Source organism: Zonotrichia leucophrys, chromosome 19, assembly GCF_028769735.1.
Source record: "Zonotrichia leucophrys gambelii isolate GWCS_2022_RI chromosome 19, RI_Zleu_2.0, whole genome shotgun sequence".
In the NCBI taxonomy this organism is placed as follows: domain Eukaryota; kingdom Metazoa; phylum Chordata; class Aves; order Passeriformes; family Passerellidae; genus Zonotrichia; species Zonotrichia leucophrys.
This window is the reverse complement of record NC_088188.1, coordinates 3,339,947-3,363,829: the sequence shown is the minus strand read 5'-3', so window position 1 is coordinate 3,363,829 and position 23,883 is coordinate 3,339,947. Positions and strand designations below refer to the sequence as shown.

The window sequence follows — 23,883 nt, the reverse complement described above, 5'->3', positions numbered from 1 at the left end:
CCGCCAGCCCCCGCCCAGCCCCCTCGCCGCCGCCGCTCAGGGCAGGGCGGCCCCTGCGCAGGGAGGGGGGCCCAGCCGGCTTCGGGCGGTGCCCGATGGGGGCAGAGGGCTGCCCGCATCCCCCTGAGCCCCGGCTGCGCCCCGCACTCACCGCGCGCAGCTCCCCGGTCCGGTCCTTCATCCTTGCCCCGCTGCCGCTGGGAACGGGCAGAGCGCGGGGAGGGGCGGGCGCCGAGCATGCGTGCGGCGCTGCGGAGAGGGGCGGGGGACACGGCGGGGACCCGGCCATGGCGGGGGGGACCGGCAGGGGGACCTGGCACAGGGACACTCACATCTTAGTCAGACTGAGGGGAGGCGGCACGCGGGGTCTCACATCGCGGGGAGCCCACCGGAGGAGGGGATGGCACAGCTGGGAAGGTCACGTCTGTGACAAGGGGATGTCACCCGGAGGGGGGGGGTCGCGCCCGAGGGAAAATGAGGTGTCACAGCTGCAGGTCACACACCCAGGGGACCTCAGACGTGGGGGAGTCTCGTCTATGGGAAGGGGTCACATTGGGAGGGGTCCACGCGAGAAGGTCGCAGCTACAGGTCACACCCAAGGGACATCACACTTGGGGGGCCACAGGAGACAGTCACATCTGGGGATAACATCGGGAGGGATCACACCTGGGGAGGTCATACCTGTGGGACATCACATCGCCGTGCTCTTAAGGGTGTGGAGGGATGCACAGCAGGGCAGCCCCAAGAGCAGGGTCACCCCTGGGTGTCCCCGGGGCGGTGGCAGTGGTGCTGGGGCTCCTGCAGACAGCGAGGTTTGGTGGCACCAACAGGACGGGCTGGCTCTGCCCCCCAGCCTGGGGACAAGCAGGGCATGTTGGGGGATCCATCCTGAGGACCCCAAAACCAGGCCCGCAGGGAGCAGAGAAGTGCCAGCAGGGCTCAGACAGATGCTGCCAGTTTGCGGGATCTCCCACAGCCGGGGCCTGCAGGTCCCTGCAGGTCCTGGAGCCGTCGCATCCAGCCGCGGGTCGCGGTTCCCGCAGTCCGACAGTGTCCAGCATCCCTGAGGTGTCCGGGGCTGGGGTGCTGGGGTCGCCCCCGCGGGAGTTATGGCAAAACCCAACGCAGCTCACCCTGTGTCCAGCCCCACTCACGCCTCATGACCCGCACACCCCACACAGCACCCCACACACCACCTCACTCACCGCGCATGGCTCCGCTCACCCCTCACAGCCCCGCTCACTGTGCACTGTCCCACACACCACGCACGGCCCCCCTTGCACAGCTCCACTCTACCCAATTCACCCCGCACTGCCCCGCTCGCCCCACAGAACCCTGCTCCCCCCGCAGTGCCCCGTTTTTCCCGCACAGCCCCGGTTACCCCGCAGTGCTCTGGTTAGGCCGCACATCCCCGGTTAGCCCTCACAACCCCGGTTACCCCGCACTGCCCCTCTCTCCCCCAAAGGTGAACCCGGCCTGGGCTCCGAGCGCGCCTCTGGGGCGCGGCGCCCCCTGGCGGCTCCAGCCAGAACCTGCGGAGTCGGTCTCCGGCACCCCCGGTAACCCCAGCACCTCCGGTACGCCCGGCACTCCTGGTAACCCCGGTACCCCCAGTAACCCCGGTACCCCCGGTAACCCCGGCAGCTCCGGTATCCCCGGCACCCCCGGTAGCCCCGGTACCCCCAGTATCCCGGAAACCCTGGCACCCCCGGCACCTCCGGTACCCCCGAGGCGGAGTTCGGGCTCCCTTCCCGCTCCTCCGGAAGAGCTCATCCCCCTGGGCCAGCACAACCCCATTACATCAGGGCCACCCCAATATTCCCATATTATCCCTTGTGTGTTCTTCCCCTAATTACTTATATCCATCCCTTTACCACCTTTTCTTCCTCTCTAAAATATCCCCTTTATAAATCTAAAACATCCCCATAATAAACCCTGTGTCCTTGGGGTTTTCTCTAAAACATCCCCATAATAAACTCTGTGTCCTTGGGCTTTCCTGGAGACCTTGGACCATCAGGGGTCAAGGCTTCCTGCAGGGAAAGGGCCCATCTGCCTCCCAGAGATTTGAAACTCCTGCTCCCAGCCATATATGTATTAGCTTGAAAACCTGCTCTGTGCATGCCAAGAAGTAGAACAGGAACAGGATTTTTTTGATCACCACCATCCAGGTGCCTTTGAAGAGCCCTGATGTCAAGGGATACCTGTGGGCACCTCAGCTGGGAGTGCAGGAGCAGGATCCCATTGTGCTGAGAGGTCTCAGTGGTGGAACTTTAGCACTGGGCACAGTTTAGGTGCTGGGCACAGCTCAGGTGATGGCACAGCTCAGGTGAAGGCACAGCTCAGGTGATGGCACAGCATTTCTCCTGCTGGTGCTGCACTGATTTACTGACACAGACCTTGTTGCTGTGAATCACACCAGCGCCAGGGATGGTCTCACCCATGGAAGGATGTACAAAGCCACCACCATACTGCAAGGGAAAGACCTTGTCTGGTGTCAGAGCAGCCCTCCAGTGCCCACCATGGGGCTTCACCTCCCCTAATGCCTCTCAGCACCTGTGGAGGGAAGAGGCTGCTCCCAAGATGGTTCCAATGTCCCACACTCTCCGTGCTCTGGCTCTCCAAGCTCAGCCTTCTGCAAGGCAGGGCTCTTCAGTGTGGCAGGATCTGACCCAAAGAGTTGAGACATGGCTGTGGGGTGATGGGTCTGCCAAGAGTCCTGGGCATGCAGGGGCTCATGGAGAGGGTTCACAGCTCCTCACTTGTGCTACAGGCAACAGAGGCTTGCAAATCCAGGGAGCCAGAGGCACAGCTCGCTGGAACAGTGCCTGTGCCTGCAGCACTCGGTGTATGGATGGACTTTCAGGTGTTAAGCAGCCCAAAATGCAGCACAGAAACCCAAAGACACATGAGGAATTACAGAGGTGTTTTGAGCAGAGGCTGCAGAGGATGGCTGGTGCAGCTGCAGCTGATCCAAAATCAATCCTGTCATTCTCAAGGACTTCTATCAGGAGAGACAGAACCACAACTGCCAATGGAAGAGTTCAGACACACACAAGGGGGTGCAGAATAAATCCTCAACAGAAACACAGAGAAAAGCAAGTGCTGGGCTTGGGGTAAGGCTGACAGTGTGAACGTGATGGAAATCCAGAGTGCAGCCCTGAGCTGCAGCTTGGCTGTGAATCAGAAACCACCTGAAGCTGCTCATTCATTCATTTTCAGTCACTGCTGGCACTTCAGCGACACTATTCACTTTGGAGGGAAAAGACAGAGATCCTGGAAGAGCTGCTGGAAGTTATTTGTCGAGGATTAGGCTGGAAAGCCGTTCATGGACGACCAGAGTCACAGAGCACATCAGTGCTGAGGGAGCCAGAGAGGCATTCTCTGTGCCAAGAACACAGGCCAAGTCCTGTGGCTCAGGAGGATCTGAGAGGCAAGGAAGGGATGAGGTGGATGGGCCACTCCACAACACCTCCCTGCAAGGAAGACTCACCCCCCATCCCACTCAATGCCCACAGGGAGACGCCAGGGAGGGCAGGAGCAGCACAGGGAAAGGTCCATATGACCATAGTTGCAAGTAGATCCAGCTGGAGGTTCCCTCTCCCTGCTCAAGAGAAGCAGGTATGTCAGTGCCAATTGCTCAAATGCTTGTCTCCATGCCAACAGACATTAAAAGTTGCTTTTGGACAGCTAGCACAGGCTGCAATCTCATTTGTCCAAGGATGGGAAGATGCTGCACTAGAGTCTTTCCAGGGACAGGACTCCTGTCCCCACTCAGCAATCAGGGAGGTGATGTTGGGAGGAAGGGGAACTGTGCCATGACTTGCAGAAGCTGAGGCAGGATATTCAGAAAGGCATTGGATGGGGGTGGAAAATTGGGAAGAGCTGTGTGCAGTGGCTGAAAAAGTCAAAATGGGACAGGACATGGTAAACAAAGGAAAAAGAGAGGTGACCAAGGAGAAGGAGAGGCAATTCAGCCTTTTGAACACATCTGTGGTGTAAAAAATCAGACATTATAAGGGCTCATTATTTCCAGCAGCAGCAGGAAAAGTGAACATTCCCTTCTTTACAGCTTGTCTCATCTCTCATTCCCAATCCCATGTCCAGAGCTGTAAGAGCATCATGGCATTCACAAGAACATGAGCAGAGGGAACAAGATTTCCCAGGGAGTGGCAGAGTGGGACAGGAATACCCCAGAGAAACAAGAATCACCTAAAAGGAATCACAGGCTCCCTCCACCTCCTCATGCCTCCAGCAGCAGCCTGACAACACACTCAGGTGCAAGCTGCCACTGCCAGTGCCCTGCACAGGAAAATTTCCTACAGAAAAAAGAAAACATGTGATAGGGATGATCTGTATTCTCTGCCTTTATGTAAGGAACAAGTTGAAAAACATTTCTCAGGTTTTTCACAGATGAGCATCTGTCATCTGTTACACTGCCTGAAGAAATTCGTGCATTATACCCTGATATTCAGCCTGACCTTTCTGGATTTCTAAGGTCACATTAAGCCATGGGAAACTCACCTTCCCCACCTTCCCAAAAGCTGATTCTCTCATTCTCAGATCTGGAAATCTTGAAACAACCTGGAATCACACACCTCCAAGACAAGTTTCACTTTCGCGCATTGTAGAAATCCTGCCAACTGTTGTGAAAGTCAGATGATTTTTAGTACAAGAACTTGTGAATAAATTATAGAGAAGTCTGATTCTGTCAGTCCCTTCTGATATTTTGTGTTACTCTAGAAAATGATTTTGACAGATGAGAGAGAAAGGGAAGCATCTTCAGCCTGCACGGCACTAGGGTTCACTTAAAAACCCGCTCGAACCAAAGCAGTGAGGGATATTCAATCAAACCAAAGCAATCATTTCAGTGCAGGACCAGGGCACATGGACATTTATTTCTTGACTGATCCAATGAAGTGGGATTTTGCTCAGGTCAGCTTTAGTCTGCTGTGCATTGAAATATTGGCATTAACTGCAGAGAATGTGGGCTGCACCTTGGGAGAACAGTGAGCATGAATAAAACAGCAGCAGGGGGTGAGAGGCAAACCAGCCCAGAACTTCCCTTTGCTGCTGGAAGCCTTCCTCTGCTACTCCAACCCCGTGGCTAAAATTAAAACATATTGATCCAACAATCAACCTCCAGTGGGGATTTAATAACGACCACTTAAACCCTGTGGTGCAAATAAAATACTCCTCCCCTCCTCCCACACCAGCCAGGGGCAGGACGGATCTCTGTGGCACATGGTCCTGCTGCAGTTACACACATCCCAAACCCCCCCATCTTGGTGCACATCCCATCAGACTTCCCAAATACCTGTCCTGGTGCACATTCCCACCATCCTTCCCAAATACCTGTCCTGGTGCACATTCCCACCATCCTCTCCAAACATCCCTCTTGATGCACACCCAGGGTCCTTCCCAAGCACCCCTCCTGGTGCACATTCCAGTGACCTCCCCAAAATCCCCTCCTGGTGCACATCCCCACATCCCAGTGTCCTTCACAAAGGAAGGATGCAACTCCTGGTGCACATCCCAGTGCTGGGATGGGGCCAAGCCTAATGCACCATTTGAGATTTCCTGGCAAGTCCCCAGATTTGAGTTATCACAGCCCAAACCTTCCTCCACTGAGACCAAAACTCATTCCTGCAGTCTGACTTTGGTGGGAAGCTGTTCCAATCATGTGAATGACTCATCTCTAGGATTTTTTTTCCTGTTACATTTACACTGGAATTTCTAATGGATGTTGATTTGCATCACCCAGGCTCTGTGAACTGCCCACATCCTTTTCCTTCACCAAGCTACCATTCCTGCCATTCCCTTTTGTTTGCACAGCTCATTCAATTCAACCCTGGAAGGCCCTGAGGGCCTTTGGGCTGAGTCCTGCCCCCAGGCAGCCCAAAGCACTGCTGGGTTCAGCCTTGGACAGATGCCCATTCAGCTGGAAGTTCAGTTGGCTCTCAAAAACCCATCCTAGCTCCAGTCTGCTCAAAGGAAGAAGCAGACAAAGCCCCAGAGAACCCAGCTATGCTGCTGCAGCTGGTGTAGCCAGAGCTGGGGGGCTGCCAGCCATGCACAGACCCCCGAGTCTCACTGCCAGACCCACTCTGGGACCCCCAAGAATCTGCAGCAATTCCTGGCCTGTGCCTGCTGCAGGCTCCTCCTGCCATCCCCTTTCAGTTCAGGTCTCTCCTGTCTCATTAACTCGTGCCCACCCATCCCAAGCTCTTGTGCCCCCACAACAGTCCTTCCTCTCACTTCTCCTGTTGAGTTTCCCTGTATGAGCACCCCTCTGGTGAGAGCTGTAGGGACAGTTCCAGCAGTGACCTCCTCATGGCTCCAGGGAGGACACTGGTGTCCCCTCCTGCCTGTCCCCAGGGCCCATCTCCTCTTCAATCTCCCTGTGCACACCTGGTAAATGCACAACCCCACTCCAGTCATAAAATCATAGATTCATGGAACAGTTTGGATTGGAAGAGATACTAAAATTCACTTCATTCCAATCCCCTGCCATGGGCAGGGACACCTTCCACTAGACCAGGTTGCTCCAAGTCCTGTTCAAGCTGTCCTTGACCTCTTGCAGGGATGGGGCAGCCACAGATGCTCTGCCAAAGCCTCCCTACCCTCACAGGGAAGAATTTCTTCCCAATATCCCACCTAACCCTGCCCTCTGTCAGTGGGAAGCCATTCCCCCTTGTCCTGTCATTCCAGGCCCTTGTGAATGGTTTCTCCCCATCTTCTTGTCAGCTCCTCTCAGGAACTGGAAGGCCACAATTAGCTAACACCAATTAAAGAAACAAAACTCTTGTCTTTTCCAGGCTGAACAACTCCAATTCTCACAACCTCTCCTCATAGGAGAGGTGTTCCCTCCGTCACTCTAATCAATTTGGTGACCTCCAGTTCCAGCTGTGCACCCCTCCTCTCCAAGCCAGATTCCTTGGCAGGCTCAGAGCACAAATGCCAGCTGTGACTAAAAGATCAGTGACATTTTCCTATGTGTACATGTATATGGAAATTTGCTAGTTTAATTTATACAAGTGCAAATTTAAAGGGCATTTGCTGAGGGGACTCTTCAAACCAGCTTTTACCAGCACCATTTCATTCTGCCAGGCCAAGGAAGCTGCAACCATGACAGTCAGGAACTGCAGTCTCTTATTTTGGAAGAATTGCTTGCGTGGTTCTAGTAATTTTGAATTTTAGAACTCTGGATAAAGAAACTCATGAGGAAAATTTTAAGTAGCAAAATAATATAATTATGTACGTGTTAGTGCATCTCACACTCAGGACACTAAATCCTGCCATAATAACTGATCAATGAGTCAGGAACCTGACCTAATCAGAAAATTCCACTCTAACAGGATTTGCCATTGGCATCATGTTGATTAAAAAGGTGTTTTGTTACTTTATTGATAAAAAATTATTCTTGTAACATTTTAACTCCATCCTGAGAAGCATTTCAGAGAAATGCAGTTCAGCTGTTGGTGATCAGCACCACAAAAACACCCAGAAGAGTGTGATAAACACACAAGGCCACAATGTGAATAATGATTAAAATGAAGAGATAAGAAGTGCTGCATACTCACTGAATGCTTTTCCTCCTGGGTCAGCCATCACAGACCATGACAGAACACAGAGATCAGTTCTGCTGCTCCAGCCCCACATGTGGTACCTGCAGAGTGCTCACATGAGCCCCAGGCACATCACCCAGCTCCAGCCAAGGACACTGCTCTGCTGCACAGGCCAGCATCATCCAACACATCCTGGCAGCCTCCTCCATCAAAATGAGGGGCAACAGGCAAGGAAGGTGAACAAAAATCCACTTATAATTGCAACTGCCAGATAGATTAAAGCTGCCAGACAGATCTAGGAATTACAGCAAAGGTCAAGGAATTACAACAAACTCTGAGAGTTACTGATTCCTTTTTGGAGTTTGTTTTCTCACTGAAGACTGGGACAACCTCAAAATGGCAAGAAGGGAGTGAGGAAAATAATGGAACACCAGGGAATAAGGGGATGTTCCAATAACCACACACGTGGCTGCAACCATGTGTCTCATGTTCCCTGTGAAGCAGGAACATGCAGAGCAAAAGAAGGATGGCCAATTCATATTTCATATCCTGCCTCTGAATCCTAAATTCACAGACATATTCAAACCTGCATGGTCTGAGCTTGAGATTTCTCTTCCCATTGTTTGTTTGGAACAGAAAACACATGGAAATGTGACTTGTGCACAAACCAGCACAGCAGTGTCAGTCTGCAGGGAGCTATGTTCCTCTGAACTTGAGACAGAAATAAAAATAAGGGAAAGAAAAAGAGAAAATAACAGAAGAAACTGGTAAAGAGTGGGTAAATACAAGCTTTCCCAGGAAGCACCACAGTGTTCTGCAATCAGAGATGCAACAATGAACCACCAACAAATATCAACCTCAAATGAACAGCTTGAACAGTTCAAAGTTCAGCTGCTGTGCAAATGTTATCAACTGCTCTCACTGTCTGCAAACCTTCCAACCCCCAAAGCTCTGTGGTGAGCTAAGGGGAAGGTGTGTTTTCAATTGTGTTCCTGGACAAAGAAACCTCCTGCTCACCACTGCAGAGCCAGACCTTATGGGCACACAAGAAAATGCAGAATGTAATCCTTTTGTCCTTTTGTCTTCCTTTGCTTGAATTTCATGTATTACATGTGGCAGAGAGCTCTCTCTCTAGGAATGAATCAGTCTTAAGGTAGAGGTGGATAGATTAATTTTACTATCGATTGTCCTGTACAAAACAGCTAACAACAATTATCAGCATTTCTCAAAAAGTTAGCTAGTCATTCCATTAATCTCAAAAAGCATCCATGCCTTGGCCTTCAACATCACCCTCTTCTCTAAGAAGAAAACTAAATTTACAATTTTTCTCATTATTTCCTTTTCAATCCCTGAAAAGGTGCTACAGGGTTCACAGGTTCCATGCCAGTATTTCCGAAGAAAGGTGAAAAACTGGCTGTATGTTAGAACCTCGTAACAAAGGGCCTTAAAAAACAGGGCTCCTTCCACAGATACCTGTGGAAATGCAGATTCTGGGTCTGGAGGTGTTACAAGCTCTCTCCCTCATCCAAGGAAAGCAACAAAGGAAGGGCTTCTGAAGCTTCCAGGCACCAGCACTGGGACTCCTGCTGAGGGCTGGGAGCTTGTGCTGGAGGGAGGATGCCAGGTGCTCCAAGCAGCAGCAGAGGTGAGGCTCATGGCTCCAGTGGCTGGGGCAGAGCAGAGGCAGAGGTGCTGATGAGGTCCTGGGGAAGGCTCTCCCGCGCCTCCTGCATCCGGCGCCGCGCCCGCTGGAAAGCCTCTGCAACACAGAGGTGACAGCAGGCCAGAACACATGAGACAGCCTCAGGGAAGGGGAGGGATGTGTCCTTTCAGTGAACATCATCTCTCCTGCTGCAGGATCCTCCTTTCTATGAATAGGTTACACCACCAAAGCACCTGTGCTGCTCCACCTGCTGCTCTCTGATTTCTGCACACAACGGAATCAGAGAGAGCCTGTGCCTTGGTGCCACCAGCTCTGCCCAGTGCCAGGCTCTGCCCTCACACAGTGGTTATCCCTCCTGCCCGCTCAGAGCTGATGCCTCCTGAAGCTTCCAGCTCAGAGCAAAACATTTACCCTCTGCCATGGACTTTATCACTCCCACAGTAATGGATTATCCTGAAATACCCTGCCCACTCTGTAAAAAGGGAGCCAAAGCTCACCAAGACACAATGACACTGAAGGCCTCACCCAAAACATTGTAGACAGAGCTCTGCTGGCTGAAGCCTCCCATTCGGTCCAGGACACTCTGCATGCGCTGTCTCAGGGCACTGTTCTCCAGGAAGGCTCTGCACAGAAGCACACCAGCAGCTCAGGGCTGCCAAAAGCAGCACAGGAGATGGAGCTGATGGAGTTGATGGAGCTGATGGAGCTCTTACCCCTCTGCTGCACTCACCTGGACTGCTGCAGGCAGCAGAGGCGGAAGGTGACGCTCCCTGTGGTCTCTGTCCGGAAACCAAAGCGGCTCAAGCGCTTTCCCTGCAGGGATGGCACAGGTTAGAGCAACCCCACAGGGAAAACAAGCGTGTTCCACCAGAGCACAAACTCCTGTGGGCACAGCCCTCCCTTCCCTGCAAGGCTGGAAAGAAGGGCACACAGTTCCAGGCTGTGTTGAGGGCAGGACCTAAACACTTGCAAGCTGACAGTGCAGTGCTGGGGCAGGGTTTCAACAACTGCTTCAGTGTTGCAGACATCTTTTTGTGAAAATCCTTTCTTAGGATTTTTTCCATTCTGAGAAGCTGAGGCCTCAGAAACAAAAGGTAAACAATGATTATCTGCTGCTGTGGAATGCATCAGGTGGATTTTTGATTGGCCCATCTTAGATGTTTATAATTAATGGCTAAACAAGGCCGAGCTATCTCAGACAGAGTCCGAGTGAGCTGCCTTTTGTTATCATTCTTTTCTATTCTATTCTTAGCTAGCCTTCAGAGGTGAACCTTTTCCTTCTATTTCTTTTTAGTATAGTTATAATGTAATATATATATATCATAAAATAATAAATCAAGCCTTCTGAACATGGGAGTCAACATTTTCGTCTCTTCCCTCATCCAAGAACCCCTGTGACCAGTGTCACACTTCAGGGCTTGTTCCCACATAAAGGTGCCACTAACATCACCCTGCTCATTCACCAGCAGCCACCTCTGTAACTTACTCAAGAAAATGAAGTTTCTACCTGCCTCATACCCATCAGCTTTTTGCTTCAGGAAGCTGTTCCAGGCATAAAACAACCCAAATTCCTCACAGAAACCCAGGAGCAGTCTACAGCTGGTACCATATGCTGACCTGACAACAGATAGTGGAAGCCAAGGCTTTGGCCCATGCTCCCCTACTTCTCTAAGCTGCTCACCCCTCAGAAGGCACAGCTCTGCCTCAGTGTTTGCTCATTCCTCTGCTCAGGATTACAAGACTCACAGAGGAGACATTTCTTTAGTGAGAGGCACAGGACCAGCAGCTCATCTTTGCTCAAATCTGGTCCAGGCTGACCATGGGACACCTGAACACAAGAACAAAATGCACCACCCTGGCAAGAGGCTCCCCTGCAGCTGAGCCCACCTTGAAGGTCGATGGTATCCGGATGTAGGTCAAGTCCTCCAGCTCAGGAGATCCCCCAATGAAAAACCTCCTCATTTCAGCCACAGGTCCCAGACCCACGGGACGCCACGTAGGGATGGTGAGCATGTGGACACCTGGCCCAGGACAAGAGGACAGCTTAGCAGCTGTGACCTGTGCTTTATTCAGTCACAGAGGACAGCAAAGGCAGGTGGATACCTGCTGACCCAATCCAGAGCTGTCTAGAAATGGAAACACTGCACAGTATCAGAAATGTTCTAAAAGCATGTTCCCATTGAGTCAGCCCCTTCCAGTCACACAGCCAGTGCTGAAAGCACCCTGTGCCCAACAGCATCTCCCCATAACACACAGGGGTCACTCCCAGATCCCACATGGGACACAGAGGATTACTGCCATTGTACAGGTGGATGCACAGCATTACCAGAGCTTTATCACACCAGATGTTGAGATGGCAGTATCAAAGATCAAGGGCAGCAGCTCCAGATGTGCCTCACATCCTTCCTTGCTGTACCCCAGAGAGCTGAATCCTCCCTTGAGTACACCAAGTCCCTGGGACTGCCTGAATCACTCCCCAAGAGGAAGCACTCAGCTCATTCTCCCAGACAATTAACACAGTGTCCCAAGGATGCTTTACCTGGAGATGTTGGCAGCACCAAGGAGCCATATCCTTCCACACGATACCTCTGCCAGAAATCCAGGGAGAGGACCTCAAAGTAGAGAACAGGCCACTGAGGGAGACTGTCTGCAAGATGGGGAGCAGGTCACAGCTTTGGGAAGGAGACTATCAGTGAGAAAAAGAATGCTAAATGCCCAACCCCACTGGTAGGAAGCCAAAGAATCAGAGAATCATTTAGCTTGGAAAAGACCTCCAAAATCATTGAGTTCAATCTGTGACCAATCCCCACCTTGTCACTCAGTATAGAGCACTGAGTGCCACTTCCAGTTGTTCCTTGGACATCTCCAGAGATGGGGACTCCATCACCTCCCTGGGCAGCCCCTTTTAGTGCCTGACACCCATTATGGGAAGAAATCCCTTCTAGTGTCCAGCCCGAACCTCCCCTGGAGCAACCTGAGGTTTCCTCTTGCTCAGCCCCTTGCTCTCTGGGAGTAGAGACCAACCCTCTACCCTCCTGTCAGGGAATTGCAGAGAGTGAGAAGATCCTCCCCAAGCCTCCTTTTCTCCAGGCTGAGTCTGCCCAGCTCCCTCAGCTATTCCTTGTGCTCCAGACCCTTCCCCCAGTTCTGCTCCCTCTCTGAACACACTCCAGCACCCTTCCACCACAATCCTTTCTGTATTCTTCTACAATGACTAACAAAGATTTATGGTCGATTAGTTTCCCTTGTAAAAGCTAAACCCTCAGATTTGAGGCTGAAAACAGAATTATTGAAGATAAAAATTGGGGAAAATTCTTTAAGAGCAAGTCCAGACTGGGCTGTCAATTATCTTTGAGCAGTCAAGACAATCTTTTGTGAATGATCTGAAGCCAAACAGCAGAACTTGTTTATCTCTGACCTTTCCCACTGCTATTGGGGGAATATTAACTTAGATTCTCCTACATCTCTCCAAGCATTTTTTTTCACAGTGAAACAAAATCATTTTGTTTCTTCTAGTCTGAAAATGCATTAGTGTTGGTTGAATACCCAGATCCAAAGTGTACATTGGATTCAAGTGGCAAGGCATGCCACAGTGCTGTCCCCAGCAATTGCATCCACAGAGCAATAGGATTGGTGAAGAAGCAGCAGGAGCAGGCAGAAGCTCAGCTTAAAATAGAGCTGAAGTTTCAAAGTGACATGAACTATCTAGGGATTATACAGGTCACTGAGCACGTCTACAAATGTAAGACTCAGCACAGAGTTTTAGCTGTGTATAAAAAAGCTGCCTGGTTCTCCAGCTGCAGCATCCCAGGGCTCTGTGCAGGCACAGCACCACAGCCCTGCACTCCAGGTTTAAAGAGACAAGCCAAGATCCAAGCAGTTTTCCAAGTGGCTGAAGCTGCCTACAGCCTAGGAACAGGGCAACATCAATGAATCCATAAAAATGCTAATGCACTCCTGGGCAAACTCAGGATGTGTCCAGGGGCTGCGTGGTGACAGGGTGAACTTTTGTTGAACCAGAAACACTTCCCTCTATCCTTTCATCTCCAACAGGACAGACAGCATGACAGCTACAGTGGGACCAAAGGATTTTAGAGTAACAGGGAAACACACCTTCATCTTCTTGGGTGTAAAACATCTCCACAGTGAAGGGGTAGCAGAAGTATGCCACATTATCCTAGAGAAAGAACAGGGAGAAGATCAGATTCCTGGAGAATTTCATTATCAGCACTGCAGAGGGCATAGAGAGCTGGGAGAAAGGAACTTGTGGTAGAAAGCAGGTGATGCTGCCCAAAAAGATCAATTACATCCCACTAACAAACATGTGACTGCAGGATGGACCTGCATACATTCCCCAGTGCCACACTGATGGAATAGGATGTTGGGAATAATGGAAAAGGGGAGTGACACACCTCAAATGAAAACTCAATCAATTGCATAACTACAGGGCAGCCTCAAAGTTTACAGGAGCTGAGCCAAGCAGAGTACCTCAAACAATGGTATTACTAAAATGTTGTATGATAACTATTTCTGTAATATGAAAACATATAAAATACATTTAAAAGCTGATAAAATTCAAAATCAACGTAGAGTCTCTGCACATTCCTGCCCCAGGCAAGATGGAACAATGCTTGGTTAACTCAGAGCATTGGAGAACACAAAAATCAAAGCTCCAAAGACAATCAGTCAGCAAGAATGAATAAAAAAGTGAGATTCCAGAAAATGCTTGGGAGTAGTTTTATTTGGTTCAGTTTTATTTGGAGAGAGTGAAAAAATTTATTTGGACCCTTGAAAAAATGACAAGCATAATAAGAATAAAGAGAATCCCAAACATGCTCTGGTCTTGAAAGGAGCCCCCAACTCAGGACATTTGCTGAATAAATCTGTAGTTTGTTACACATGTTCCACTCCAGAAACTGCCTGTTCAAATTGCTCTGCAGGTGTGAAAGTGTCCTTACCCAGCCCACTGCCTTGGTGGCACAGGTCTGTGTCACTCCTGAGAGCTGCTGGAACGGGGAGCTTGACCACTCTGCAGGGAACAGGAGAAGGTGAAGGCTTGGGGTGAGGCCAAACTCACAAACCAGAGCAGCTCAAAGGGGAATGTGATGACTGATGACTGGGGTAAAAGGTAAGGTCACCCATCCTGACATTCACAGAATCATTAAGGTTGGAAAAGCCCTCCAATATCATCAAATCCAACCTGTGACTGATCCCCACCTTGTCTACCAGGCCAGAGCATTGAGTGCCACATCCACTCATTCCTTGGACACCTCCAGGGATGGAACTGCCCTGGGCAGCTCCTTCCAATGCCTGACCACCCTTTCTTCCTCATGTCCAGCCTGAACTTTCCCTGGTGCAACTTGAGGCTGTTTCCTCTTGTCCTGTTACTTGTCTGGGAGAAAGCAGGTGATGCTGCCCAAAAAGATCAATTATATCCCACTAACAAATATGTGGCTGGCTCCACTCTCCTGTCAGGGAGTTGTAGAGGGAGAAGGTCCCCCCTGAGCCTCCTCTTCCCCAGGCTGAGCCCCCCCAGCTCTCTCAGCTGTTCCTCAAATGTCTTTTCCCTGTCCTGTTCCAAGCACTGCTCTTTAGAACACCCTGACCATGAAAATTACCAACTCAGGTCAAGAGAAAAGCAGAGCCTTATCTAAATGTACTGAATAGCAGAAGTGGATCTTGACAGATATACCCAGAGAGGGGAGGCAGACCCATAGCTTCAGGAGAATTAAACATGCAGCAGGATATGCATGTAAGTGCTGGGAGCCTTATTTATCCATCAAAATTTAATATGTTAATATCAGCACAAAGCATGATGGCAAGCACTGAAATCAGCCAAGGTCACTGTGGTGGGGAGCACAGGAAGGCTGCTCTCTGCAAGATAAGGAATGAAGTTTGGACAGACTGGTCACCACCACCTCTACACCCCAGCCTGAGCTGAGTTCTGCCATTTTAGCTCTCAAGGCCTCTGACTAGATCCCAGCCTCAACATTAATTTTTGCTGACTCCCAGCAGAGCTGGGAAACAGATGCCTGTTTCACCTCTTCAGCTGCTGTGATGTGGCTGGGAATGTGAATACTCACGGTCAGGCAGCTCCAGGAAGAAATGCACATAAAGGTTGTCATACTCATAGCCTTGAGCTGAAACTGAGGAGAGAGAATGAACTTCAGCTGTTTGATTCCATACAAATTCTACCAGCATTCACTGTAGATTTTTGGGAGAGCCACCACCAATAACCTCAAGGAAAATCAGCTACTTCTGGAAGCTGGGAAAAGCCTTCAAAGTAACAGGAGATAACCCACAGAGAAGATTCCTCCTCCAGACTTGCCCTGTCTCTGTTTCACTAACCAGATGAGGGAGTTCACACATTTAATTGGCTTCTTTGGGAAATTAATAGATATTATAGCAATCTGCTCTCCTTTTTTGAGATCTATGCCTTCTTAGAACAGCTACAGCATTTGTAACCTCCAATCTGCAAATGCCTCTCAAGGGATTAGTCTGCAGGAAACAGGGAGAAGGAGGAAGTAAAGGATTCTAGGGCCTCTTGAATCTAGGGATTCAAAAATCCTTGGATCACACCCTCAGCCATCCTAGCACACTCACATTACTGTTTAGAATAAGGACTCACCTATTTCTCCATTCACAAAAAGTCTCAGAGTACCAGGAAGAGGCTGGAAAAATTAGCAGATAAACAAGATAAAGAGCTCACCAACCACTGGTGAAACCTCAGCAATTCCTTCCCAACTGCATCTCACATAGGCATTTAATGGGTTTTTGGACATGAATAATTTACTGTTCTGGCCAGGGAGAAGGCATGATTTGTCCTATCCCTTCCAGAAGTGAACAGTCCCTCTGGAAAGAGGCTCTTAAGAGACCAAACCCCCCAAAGCCCAGCCTGCAGGAATTTACTGTTCTGCAAACAGATCTCTTACAGATGTCAAGCTCAATAAAACACACAGTGAGAAGTCACTTGCAGAAATCACAGTCCCGCTTCTGTCATGTTCCTGCATTTGACCAAGATGAGGGAGCAGGGGGAAGCACTGAGACACTCTATCAAAGCACTGGAAAGCACAACTTTCCCTGTTTTGTATTGTATTTCACTGATTTGTATTCACTGTATTGTCAAACAATATTTGAGCAAAAAGAGATTGCAGTTTGGATAACTCAGTGAGAATGGAAACTGCATGAGTCAGAATCTGAGGGGCTGTTTATTTGCACAAAGAGCTGTTTGACACTGAAGAAGTTAACAGCAATCACTGTCCCTGAAGACACAAACCCTCCTTCCTTCTCAAAGTACCAGAATCACAGGCCTTGAGACACTGCACACAGCCTCACAGGGACTGCAGTGTCCAGCAGGCCCTGAACGGACAGGTTGGATCTCTGCAGACCCCAAATCCTCTGCCACTTGTCCCTTCTGACCCAATTTTCTGCTTGAAGCCACAAGGTAAAAGCTCCAGAGCAAAACATTCTTTGGAGACTGTGCTGCAAGTGCAAACTGTGTGAGCCAGGTCAGCAGACCCCAAAGACAAGAGAGCTGCAGTCCCTGGCAGTGCCTCTGGAACTCACCATTTCAAAGTCTGAGCCCACGAGCCCATTGAGGTAATCCCTGTGCCGCCCGTACAGCTGGGAACACACAAAACAACAACAACAACAAAAGTGACATTTTGATTATATCTGCTGTTATGTACTGCAAAACTTAAACTGTATACCATTTAAACTCAAGTCATTAGCAGGCTTAGCTTATGTGAGGTTTTTACAACACATATGGAGAATATAAGTATCTAATAAAACACTGATGCATAACTGCTAACACTGCACAGAACTTCAGCTTGGGTTCTCCAAAGCCAGTTTTAAGGGAAAAGAAGCTCTGAAGAATCAGATCTTAAATGATATCTGAAAAATACAAGTACAGACTATTCCAAGGAAATGGCCAGGCAGAGATCAGTGTAGTGAAATCATGATTTCCTTGGTGACCACAAAACCAGTAACGAAATGCACAAATAAAAATCTAAACCAAAAAGTACTTTCATAAACTGTCAAGAGACAAAAAGGCAATTTAGAAAAACCAAGATGTGAAATGGGATCCCAATATCCTGGGACATTACAGATAACAAGACATCATTTAATAAATATACAGGCAGCAAGAGGAAGATTAAGCAAGAGGAAGATTGAGCAGTGTTTTTCCTGCTCAAAAGGGAAGGAAAAACACTGGCAGGTGACACTAGGAAGGCATGGAGTTGGGTGGGTTCTTGCATCAGTTCTCACTCCCTAAAGCACTGCAGCCAGAGGCAGGACAACAACAGACAAGGTCTCTTTAAGGAATAAGACACGAAGCAGAGAGTATCTGCTGCAGCCCTCAGATCCCTGAGATGATGAGGCTCAGGGCAGTGACACTGTTGTCCCTTCAGGTGTGCAGAGCAGCAGCAGTTCCATCTCCATGATGATCTGAGCTGCCTCTGTTTGTCAGAACCAGTGATTGCTCTGTGGGCAGTACTTACTTCTCTGAACACACGCTGCTCACGCTCCTCCTCCTCTGGCTGCACGTGGGCAGATGCATTCTCAATGGTGTATTCCCACACCTCCCGCTTCTCTCCATCCACCTCGATCCTGCAGAGCCCCAAAACACAAGGGAAAAACTCCCCCACTATGCAGAGAATAGGCACAGGTACCAATGGGGCTCTCCTGACCCAGCAGTGTCCCCTCTACCCAGCCTGTGCAGTGACACAAGGGCACTCACAGCCCTCTCCTCACTCCCAGGACCTGCCACCATCATTCCCTCAAAATGGAAAACTTGCTTGCATCCATCACATGCATAATGTAATTTTACAAGAGATGTAGTGATAGAACAAGGGGGAATGGCTTCAAACTGACAGAGGGCAGGGTTAGGTGGGTATTAGGAAGAAATTCTTCCCTCCTAGGGTGGGGAGGCCCTGGCACAGGGTGCCCAGAGCAGCTGTGGCTGCCCCATCCCTGCAAGTGCCCAAGGCTGGATGGGGCTTGGAGCAGCCTGGTTTAGTGTCCCTGCCCATGGCAGGGGGTGGAATGAGATGGGCTTTGAGACCCCATCCAACCCAAACCATTCCATGATAACCTGCATCCCCAGAGATTTGCCACAAAGCCCCACACAGCACACTCACAGTGATACTGAGCGTAAGCACACAATAATATTTCCCTAGAAATCTCTGAAATAAATGAAATACTTCACTAAAGGGTGAGCAGGAAACAGCCACTTCAGCCCCCAGTCCCAGGAGAGGTCTCAGCCCTGCTCCACTCACCTGTAGGCTCCTTTGGTGCCAGTGAAGTCAGGCTTCACTGTGATCACTCCATTGCCATCCACCTTGATTGTGCAAAGCACATTTTCATACTCCCTCTGACCAAGCCTGAAGGGGGACAGCAGGAAAACACAGTCTGAACAGAGAACATGGACACTCTCTTGCTCTGGAACACCAGAGCTGGTAAAGGAACTTGGGGGTACAGAAGGGAACACATACACACTTTCCTACATTGGTTTAGAAGCCTTTTGGATGTACCCACAGCTACCTCCCAACTGAAGAAAGAGGCAGAAAGAAATTGCAGCCCATGTAACTGAGCTCTTGGAATTCTCCCCCCTTAACTAATGAAAGAAACAGCAGTTTTGAGTAAGGAGGAAAGATGGATTTTCTTTTGGAAAATTATGATCACTTCAGGATTTTACTTACTTCCCATAAGGTCCCAAGTCCCCCATGATGTACATGGTCTGGACAGGTGTGTTAATTACATGATTGTTCTTTATAAATTCTTCTGAAGGTTCCCAGGTGATGATTTTTGACTTCAGAGAACTTGCTTCTCTGTCAACGAGAGAACAGCACCAGTCACAGCTCACCTCAAACCCACCATGATGAGGAGTCATAGTGCTGGATTATATGTGTGACACAGCACAAGCCACCAGCTCCCATGGACCAGGCACAATGAAACCTGCATGAACAAGCTCCAAGCCTGAATCTGAACTCACACAGGCCTACGGTCCTGTCTTCTCCTCCTCACATTGGCCATCCTCTCGACCAGATACGATGGCTCTTCATGATCCAAGTCAGTTACCTTCTGGCAGAGCTGGAAGAACAGACAGGAACCAGCTGAACTGGACATGTTTCCCAAACACAGCTCTCCTCTTAGAGGAGGGAACAGATATGCACACAACAATGTGCAAGGACAACTTGGTAAATGACTGCAGAATTCCTTCACTGTTCTGGTGACAAAATACAGCTCACTCCACCCAGCAAAGTTCCTATAGAGCAGTGCTCCTACAGAGCCAAGTCCCTCTGGCTGTCCTGATCATCGCTCTGAACCAAGGACATCCCACCCCAGGTCTGGAGCACCAGGGAAAACTGCTTTGCAGCAGTTCTCCTGCACTCAGGGTGTCTGCCCAGCTGAGAACCAAGAAATGCTCCCTCTGCAGTAGGACTGGAAGTTGTGACAGACACAGAGTAACTAAGAGCTGGTACCTCCTCTAGGTTGGTGAATCGGTCATGGTCGGTGTAGGTGAAGATGCGAGAGTTCTTCCGACCTCCAGCCTTCTCCAGCTTCCGGATCTCCTCATGGTACTGCCAGTCCAGGGGAGTCTGGCAGGCTGACTCATTCAGGTACAGATCCACCTCAAACTGACAGCACCACAGTTAAGGCACAAACAGCTGCTTTTCACCAGCTTTGGCAAAGCCACAAGTATTTTCCAGCTTTTTTCCAAAGCCACACCAGAGACAAGACTCTTTGGGAATCCTAGCATACAACCCAAGCTCCAGAGCAGCTCCAACACTGCTCAGGCATGTGGCAGCCAGCAGCAGCACTGATGCCCACCTGGAAAGCTTTGGGCACAGTAGCTCACCCTGGAACAAGGAACCCCACAGTGAGGTGCACAGAAAGGGGTGTCAGGAAACTCTTCCCAGCCTGTCCAGTTCTGGGCAGGACAGGAGACACATGGAGCTCCTGGAGCAGGTTCAGCAGAGGGTGACAAAGCTCATCAAGGAACACCTTTCTTACGATGAAAAGCTGAGGGAGCTGGGGCTGTTCAGCCTCGAGAAAATACATTGAGAGGGTACCTCATCCCTGTCTGTCAGTGTCTGCAAGGAGGGGTCAGAGCATGGACGAGGCTCTGCTCCTTGGGGATCAGCAATGGGACAAGTGGAACGGGCAGGAACTAATGTTCACCCGAAAGTTCACCTGAACACAAGGAAGAACTTCTTCCCTGTGCCGTTACCAAGCCCTGACCAGGCTGACCAAAGAGGGCGTGGAGCCTCCCTCACAGGGAGGTATATCAAAGCCACAGCTCAGGACACAAGCCTGAGCAGCGTGCTGTGGGGTCCCTGCCTGAGCGGAGGAGTCGGACTGGATATCTCTGTAATCCCCTCCGATCTGACCCGTTCCGCGAAGTCCCTCCCGCCCCCCTGTCCGTGCACCCACCTGGCTGAAGAGCTTCTCCTGCCACCCCACCTCCACCTCCTCCTCCTCGTCCTCCGGGGGTCTCGGGGCGCCTGCGCGAGAGGCCGCGGTCACCCGCAGCGGCACCGCTCCCGCATCGCCGGCGCCGTCGGCCCGGCCCGGCCGCTCGGGGCCGGCGAGCGGCGGCACCCGCGGAAGGAGAGGCCCGGCCGGCGCGACCCGCTGGATACGGACCCTGCGGGGAAGGAGCGGAGCGTCAGGGCTGTGTGGGCCGCCGGAGCCGGGCTGGGGCCGGGCAGGCGCTCACCGTAGGCGCAGGTTGCGGACGGGGTCCCGGGAGCGGTATACGGCGGGGTCCCGGGAGCGGCACACGGCGTTACCCCCGCTCCGCGCCGCGCCCGCCATGGCCGCGCTCCGGGGAAACCGGAGTACACAGGCGGGCAGCGCCCCCGCGCGGCCGGAGCCTCCCGCACAGCCGGGCCCGCTCCGCGCACGGAGCCCGCAAAGCTCCGCCCGGGAGGCGCCCCAGAGCCTCCGTGTGAGGGAGAGTCCCACACACCCCTCCAGGTGAGGGAGGGTCCCACGCATCTCTCCGTGTGAGGGGGGGTCCCACACACCCTTCTGTGTGAGGGGGGTCCCACACATCACTGTGTAAGAGAAGGTCCCACACACCACTCTGGGTAATGGAGGGTCCCATACATCCTTCTGTGTGAGGATTCCCAGCCCCTGGGAACATTGCCCCAGCCTCTGTCTGAGGGAGGTTCCCACACACCTCTTCGTGTGAGGGGGGGTCCCACACACCCTTCTGTGTGAGGGGGGGCGTCCCACACATCACTCTGTGTGAGGGAGGGTCCCGTACACCCCCATGTGTGAAGGAGGGTCCCACACATTACTCTGGATAATGGAGGGTCCCATACACCACTCTGTGTGAGTGGGGGTCCCACACATCACTCTGGGTAATGGAGGGTCCCACACACCTCACCATATGAGGGCTCCCAGCCCCCGGTGGGATTCCCCACAGCCTCCATGTGAGGGTCCTCATGACCTCCATATGGAGGTCTCCATGTCTTTCTGTGTGCGCGTCCCCACAGCCCCTCAGGGTGTCCCAGGGCCTCCAGGGAAGGGTCTCCCGCATCCCTCCATGTGAGGGACACACAGCCTGTCTGTGAGGGGAGGTCTGCCACATCCCTCCACAGGAGGTCCCAGGACAAAGCCCCCCCAAACCAACAGCCCCAAGGAAATGCTGAGGGACCTCCAGCAATCCAAGCTCCAGGCCCACACCAGTGTGTAAGGAGCCGCCTGAACCTGCCCCTCTCTGGGGTATTTCTGACCCTCTTCCTGGTCTGTCCCTGCATCTTCATGGGCACCAACAGTACCCTCATGCCAATTTTAGGAGCTCTCTAAACACAGACAGTCTGTTTTAAGAAAGAAGACATTGTTTCTTCTCTGCAGGATGCAGAGTGGTTTCCACAAACCAAGCACACCAAGGGGTAAAAAGTTATCTCATCCATGTGCACCAGCTATACAGGCTATACAGCTTCCTCACACCCCCTTTTCTGCACAGGTATAAAATTAATACTATTTAATATCAGACAGTTGAAACTAATATCTGTCAAAAGATGTTAGTAATAAAATCTATACACCTTTTTGGCTTTGTGTTGAAGCTTCATGGGTCAGGAATATACATGTTTGTATTTCCCAGTCTCAAATATTCCTGTTCCACTGCAGTCCCATTCATGTTTTCCTTGCTGTTTGCATCCTTTTGTCCCTTAAGAAATCATCCCTTCTGTGAGTAGCCTTTAATTAGTCTGACTTGCAAACATAAAGAAATGGTGTCAGAAGCAAGCCCTTTCCCCTTCTATAAAAACTTTAAAAGCTTTTGAGATTAGTTGATTTCAAAGATATTTGACATTAGAAACAAAAATGCATGAGGACACCTCTCATACTTTTGGCTGCAGTAGTGGTAGCTTTTGGGGTTTTTTTCATTCCTTTCTGTTTGAATTCAGTTACTTTACTGCTGTGAAATAAACTCTTCCATTGAAATCTGTGTATTGACAACAGGAATTTATCACAAATGGCATTGGAAAACAGCCACTATAAAAAAATTAGTGAGGAGGAAATTAATCTTGAGCAAATTTTTCTTGATAAGGAAAGAGGATGAATGGAGTCTGCCTCTGCTTGGTGGTGCTGAGCAATAAGCAAACAGGCAATGGGCAGTAATCAATGCACATGAAATTACACCTGCACATGAGGCAGAACTTCACTGTGTGAGCCACCAAGCACTGAACAGGCTGCTCAGAAGAGGATGTGGAGTGTCCCTCACTGGAAATATTCCAGAACTATCTGGATGCAATGTGGACAACCAGGCCTGAACATGTTTTATCTCAAATATTTCCTGTTAAAACAGGAAAGTTCTGATGGAAAGTGAGGATCCTGCAGAGGTGGGGCAGCGCTGTTCTGAGCCAGCTTCCTGCTCTGCCTCGAGAGTCATGCTCAGTCCCCACCCCAAGTCACTACCTGGAGAATGGCTGTGCATGCACCAACAAAACAGGTGAAAAATCTAGTTTGCAACCCAGGTGAATTATAAAGGCAGTAGATATCCTCTCCTTCCCCCTCCCCACCCTGTCTTGCTCCTTCCTCTCCTTCTGTCTTTTCTTTGTCTCCCAGCCCCAGATCTGGACACACCATGTGGCAGGACCAATGCAAGATCTACAGACTGGTGATATACTTTTTCCTCCCTCTCTCTCTCTTTTCTGTGCCTGTATTTCCCCACCTGTCAGGGCAGGGAGGACACCATGCCTGTTGTCCTGGGCAGGCAGGCACAGTCCTGAGGGTGAGCAAGGTCCGGTCTCCTCACTCAAAGCAAGGGATCAATGCAGAAGTCCTCCACAGCAGACCTGAATACCCTGTGCAGCTGCCACTCCTGGAGCAATGTGGATCATCTCATCCAAGATGCTGCCAAGCCCAGGCATGGAGAACATCTCCTCCAGAGAGCACTGCAGACCGTGGCAGTGCTGAGTGCTCCTTCAGCAGGGCTGGCTTAGCACTGGGACGTGCCCAGTCCAGCCTTGACAAACCCAGGTGCTGCTGCAGCACCAGCCCTTCCCTCTGCCCTCTCTGTGGGTCACCTGGGCAGCCCAGGAGGGGACTGAGGCGGTGTTTTCTGTGGGGCTGGGAAGAGCACGGTGCTGGGAGCTCTGGCTTGCCCAGCTTTGGCTGCTGCACATCTGCCACACCCACTGG

General features: G+C 50.8%; 2 protein-coding genes across 2 annotated transcripts in view; both read right to left on the bottom strand.

The window, feature by feature from the left end:
- STX1A (syntaxin 1A) overlaps positions 1 to 240 on the bottom strand; it is a 71,719-nt gene extending 71,479 nt beyond the window's left edge. Inside the window, exon 1 of the mRNA XM_064729446.1 lies at positions 152 to 240. Coding sequence (XP_064585516.1) covers positions 152 to 181 — 30 coding nt within the window. The 5' untranslated portion in view covers positions 182 to 240. The remainder of the gene's footprint in view (positions 1 to 151) is intronic.
- An 8,479-nt stretch (positions 241 to 8,719) lies between these two features.
- Positions 8,720 to 21,045, bottom strand: MKS1 (MKS transition zone complex subunit 1). Its single transcript, XM_064729319.1, has 17 exons — positions 20,948 to 21,045; positions 20,662 to 20,875; positions 19,710 to 19,865; positions 19,220 to 19,317; positions 18,927 to 19,055; positions 18,504 to 18,608; positions 17,727 to 17,835; positions 16,795 to 16,851; positions 15,857 to 15,899; positions 15,312 to 15,374; positions 14,187 to 14,257; positions 13,342 to 13,405; positions 11,768 to 11,875; positions 11,116 to 11,249; positions 9,959 to 10,041; positions 9,754 to 9,851; positions 8,720 to 9,324 (listed from the first exon to the last, which is right to left on the bottom strand). Exons 1-17 carry the CDS (start codon positions 21,043 to 21,045, stop codon positions 9,218 to 9,220), a joined length of 1,737 nt encoding a protein of 578 aa, XP_064585389.1. The 3' UTR covers positions 8,720 to 9,217.
- Positions 21,046 to 23,883: the final 2,838 nt, after the last annotated feature.

Excerpts from the sequence above, each read along its gene's own strand:
- MKS1 (XM_064729319.1), bottom strand. The coding sequence starts at position 21,045 with ATGGCGGGCGCGGCGCGGAGCGGGGGTAACGCCGTGTGCCGCTCCCGG. Across the intron at positions 13,406-14,186 it reads CCACCAAGGCAGTGGGCTGG|GATAATGTGGCATACTTCTG; the intron begins GTAAGGACACTT and ends TTCTTTCTCTAG. Across the intron at positions 11,250-11,767 it reads GGTGCTGCCAACATCTCCAG|GTGTCCACATGCTCACCATC; the intron begins GTAAAGCATCCT and ends GTCCTGGGCCAG.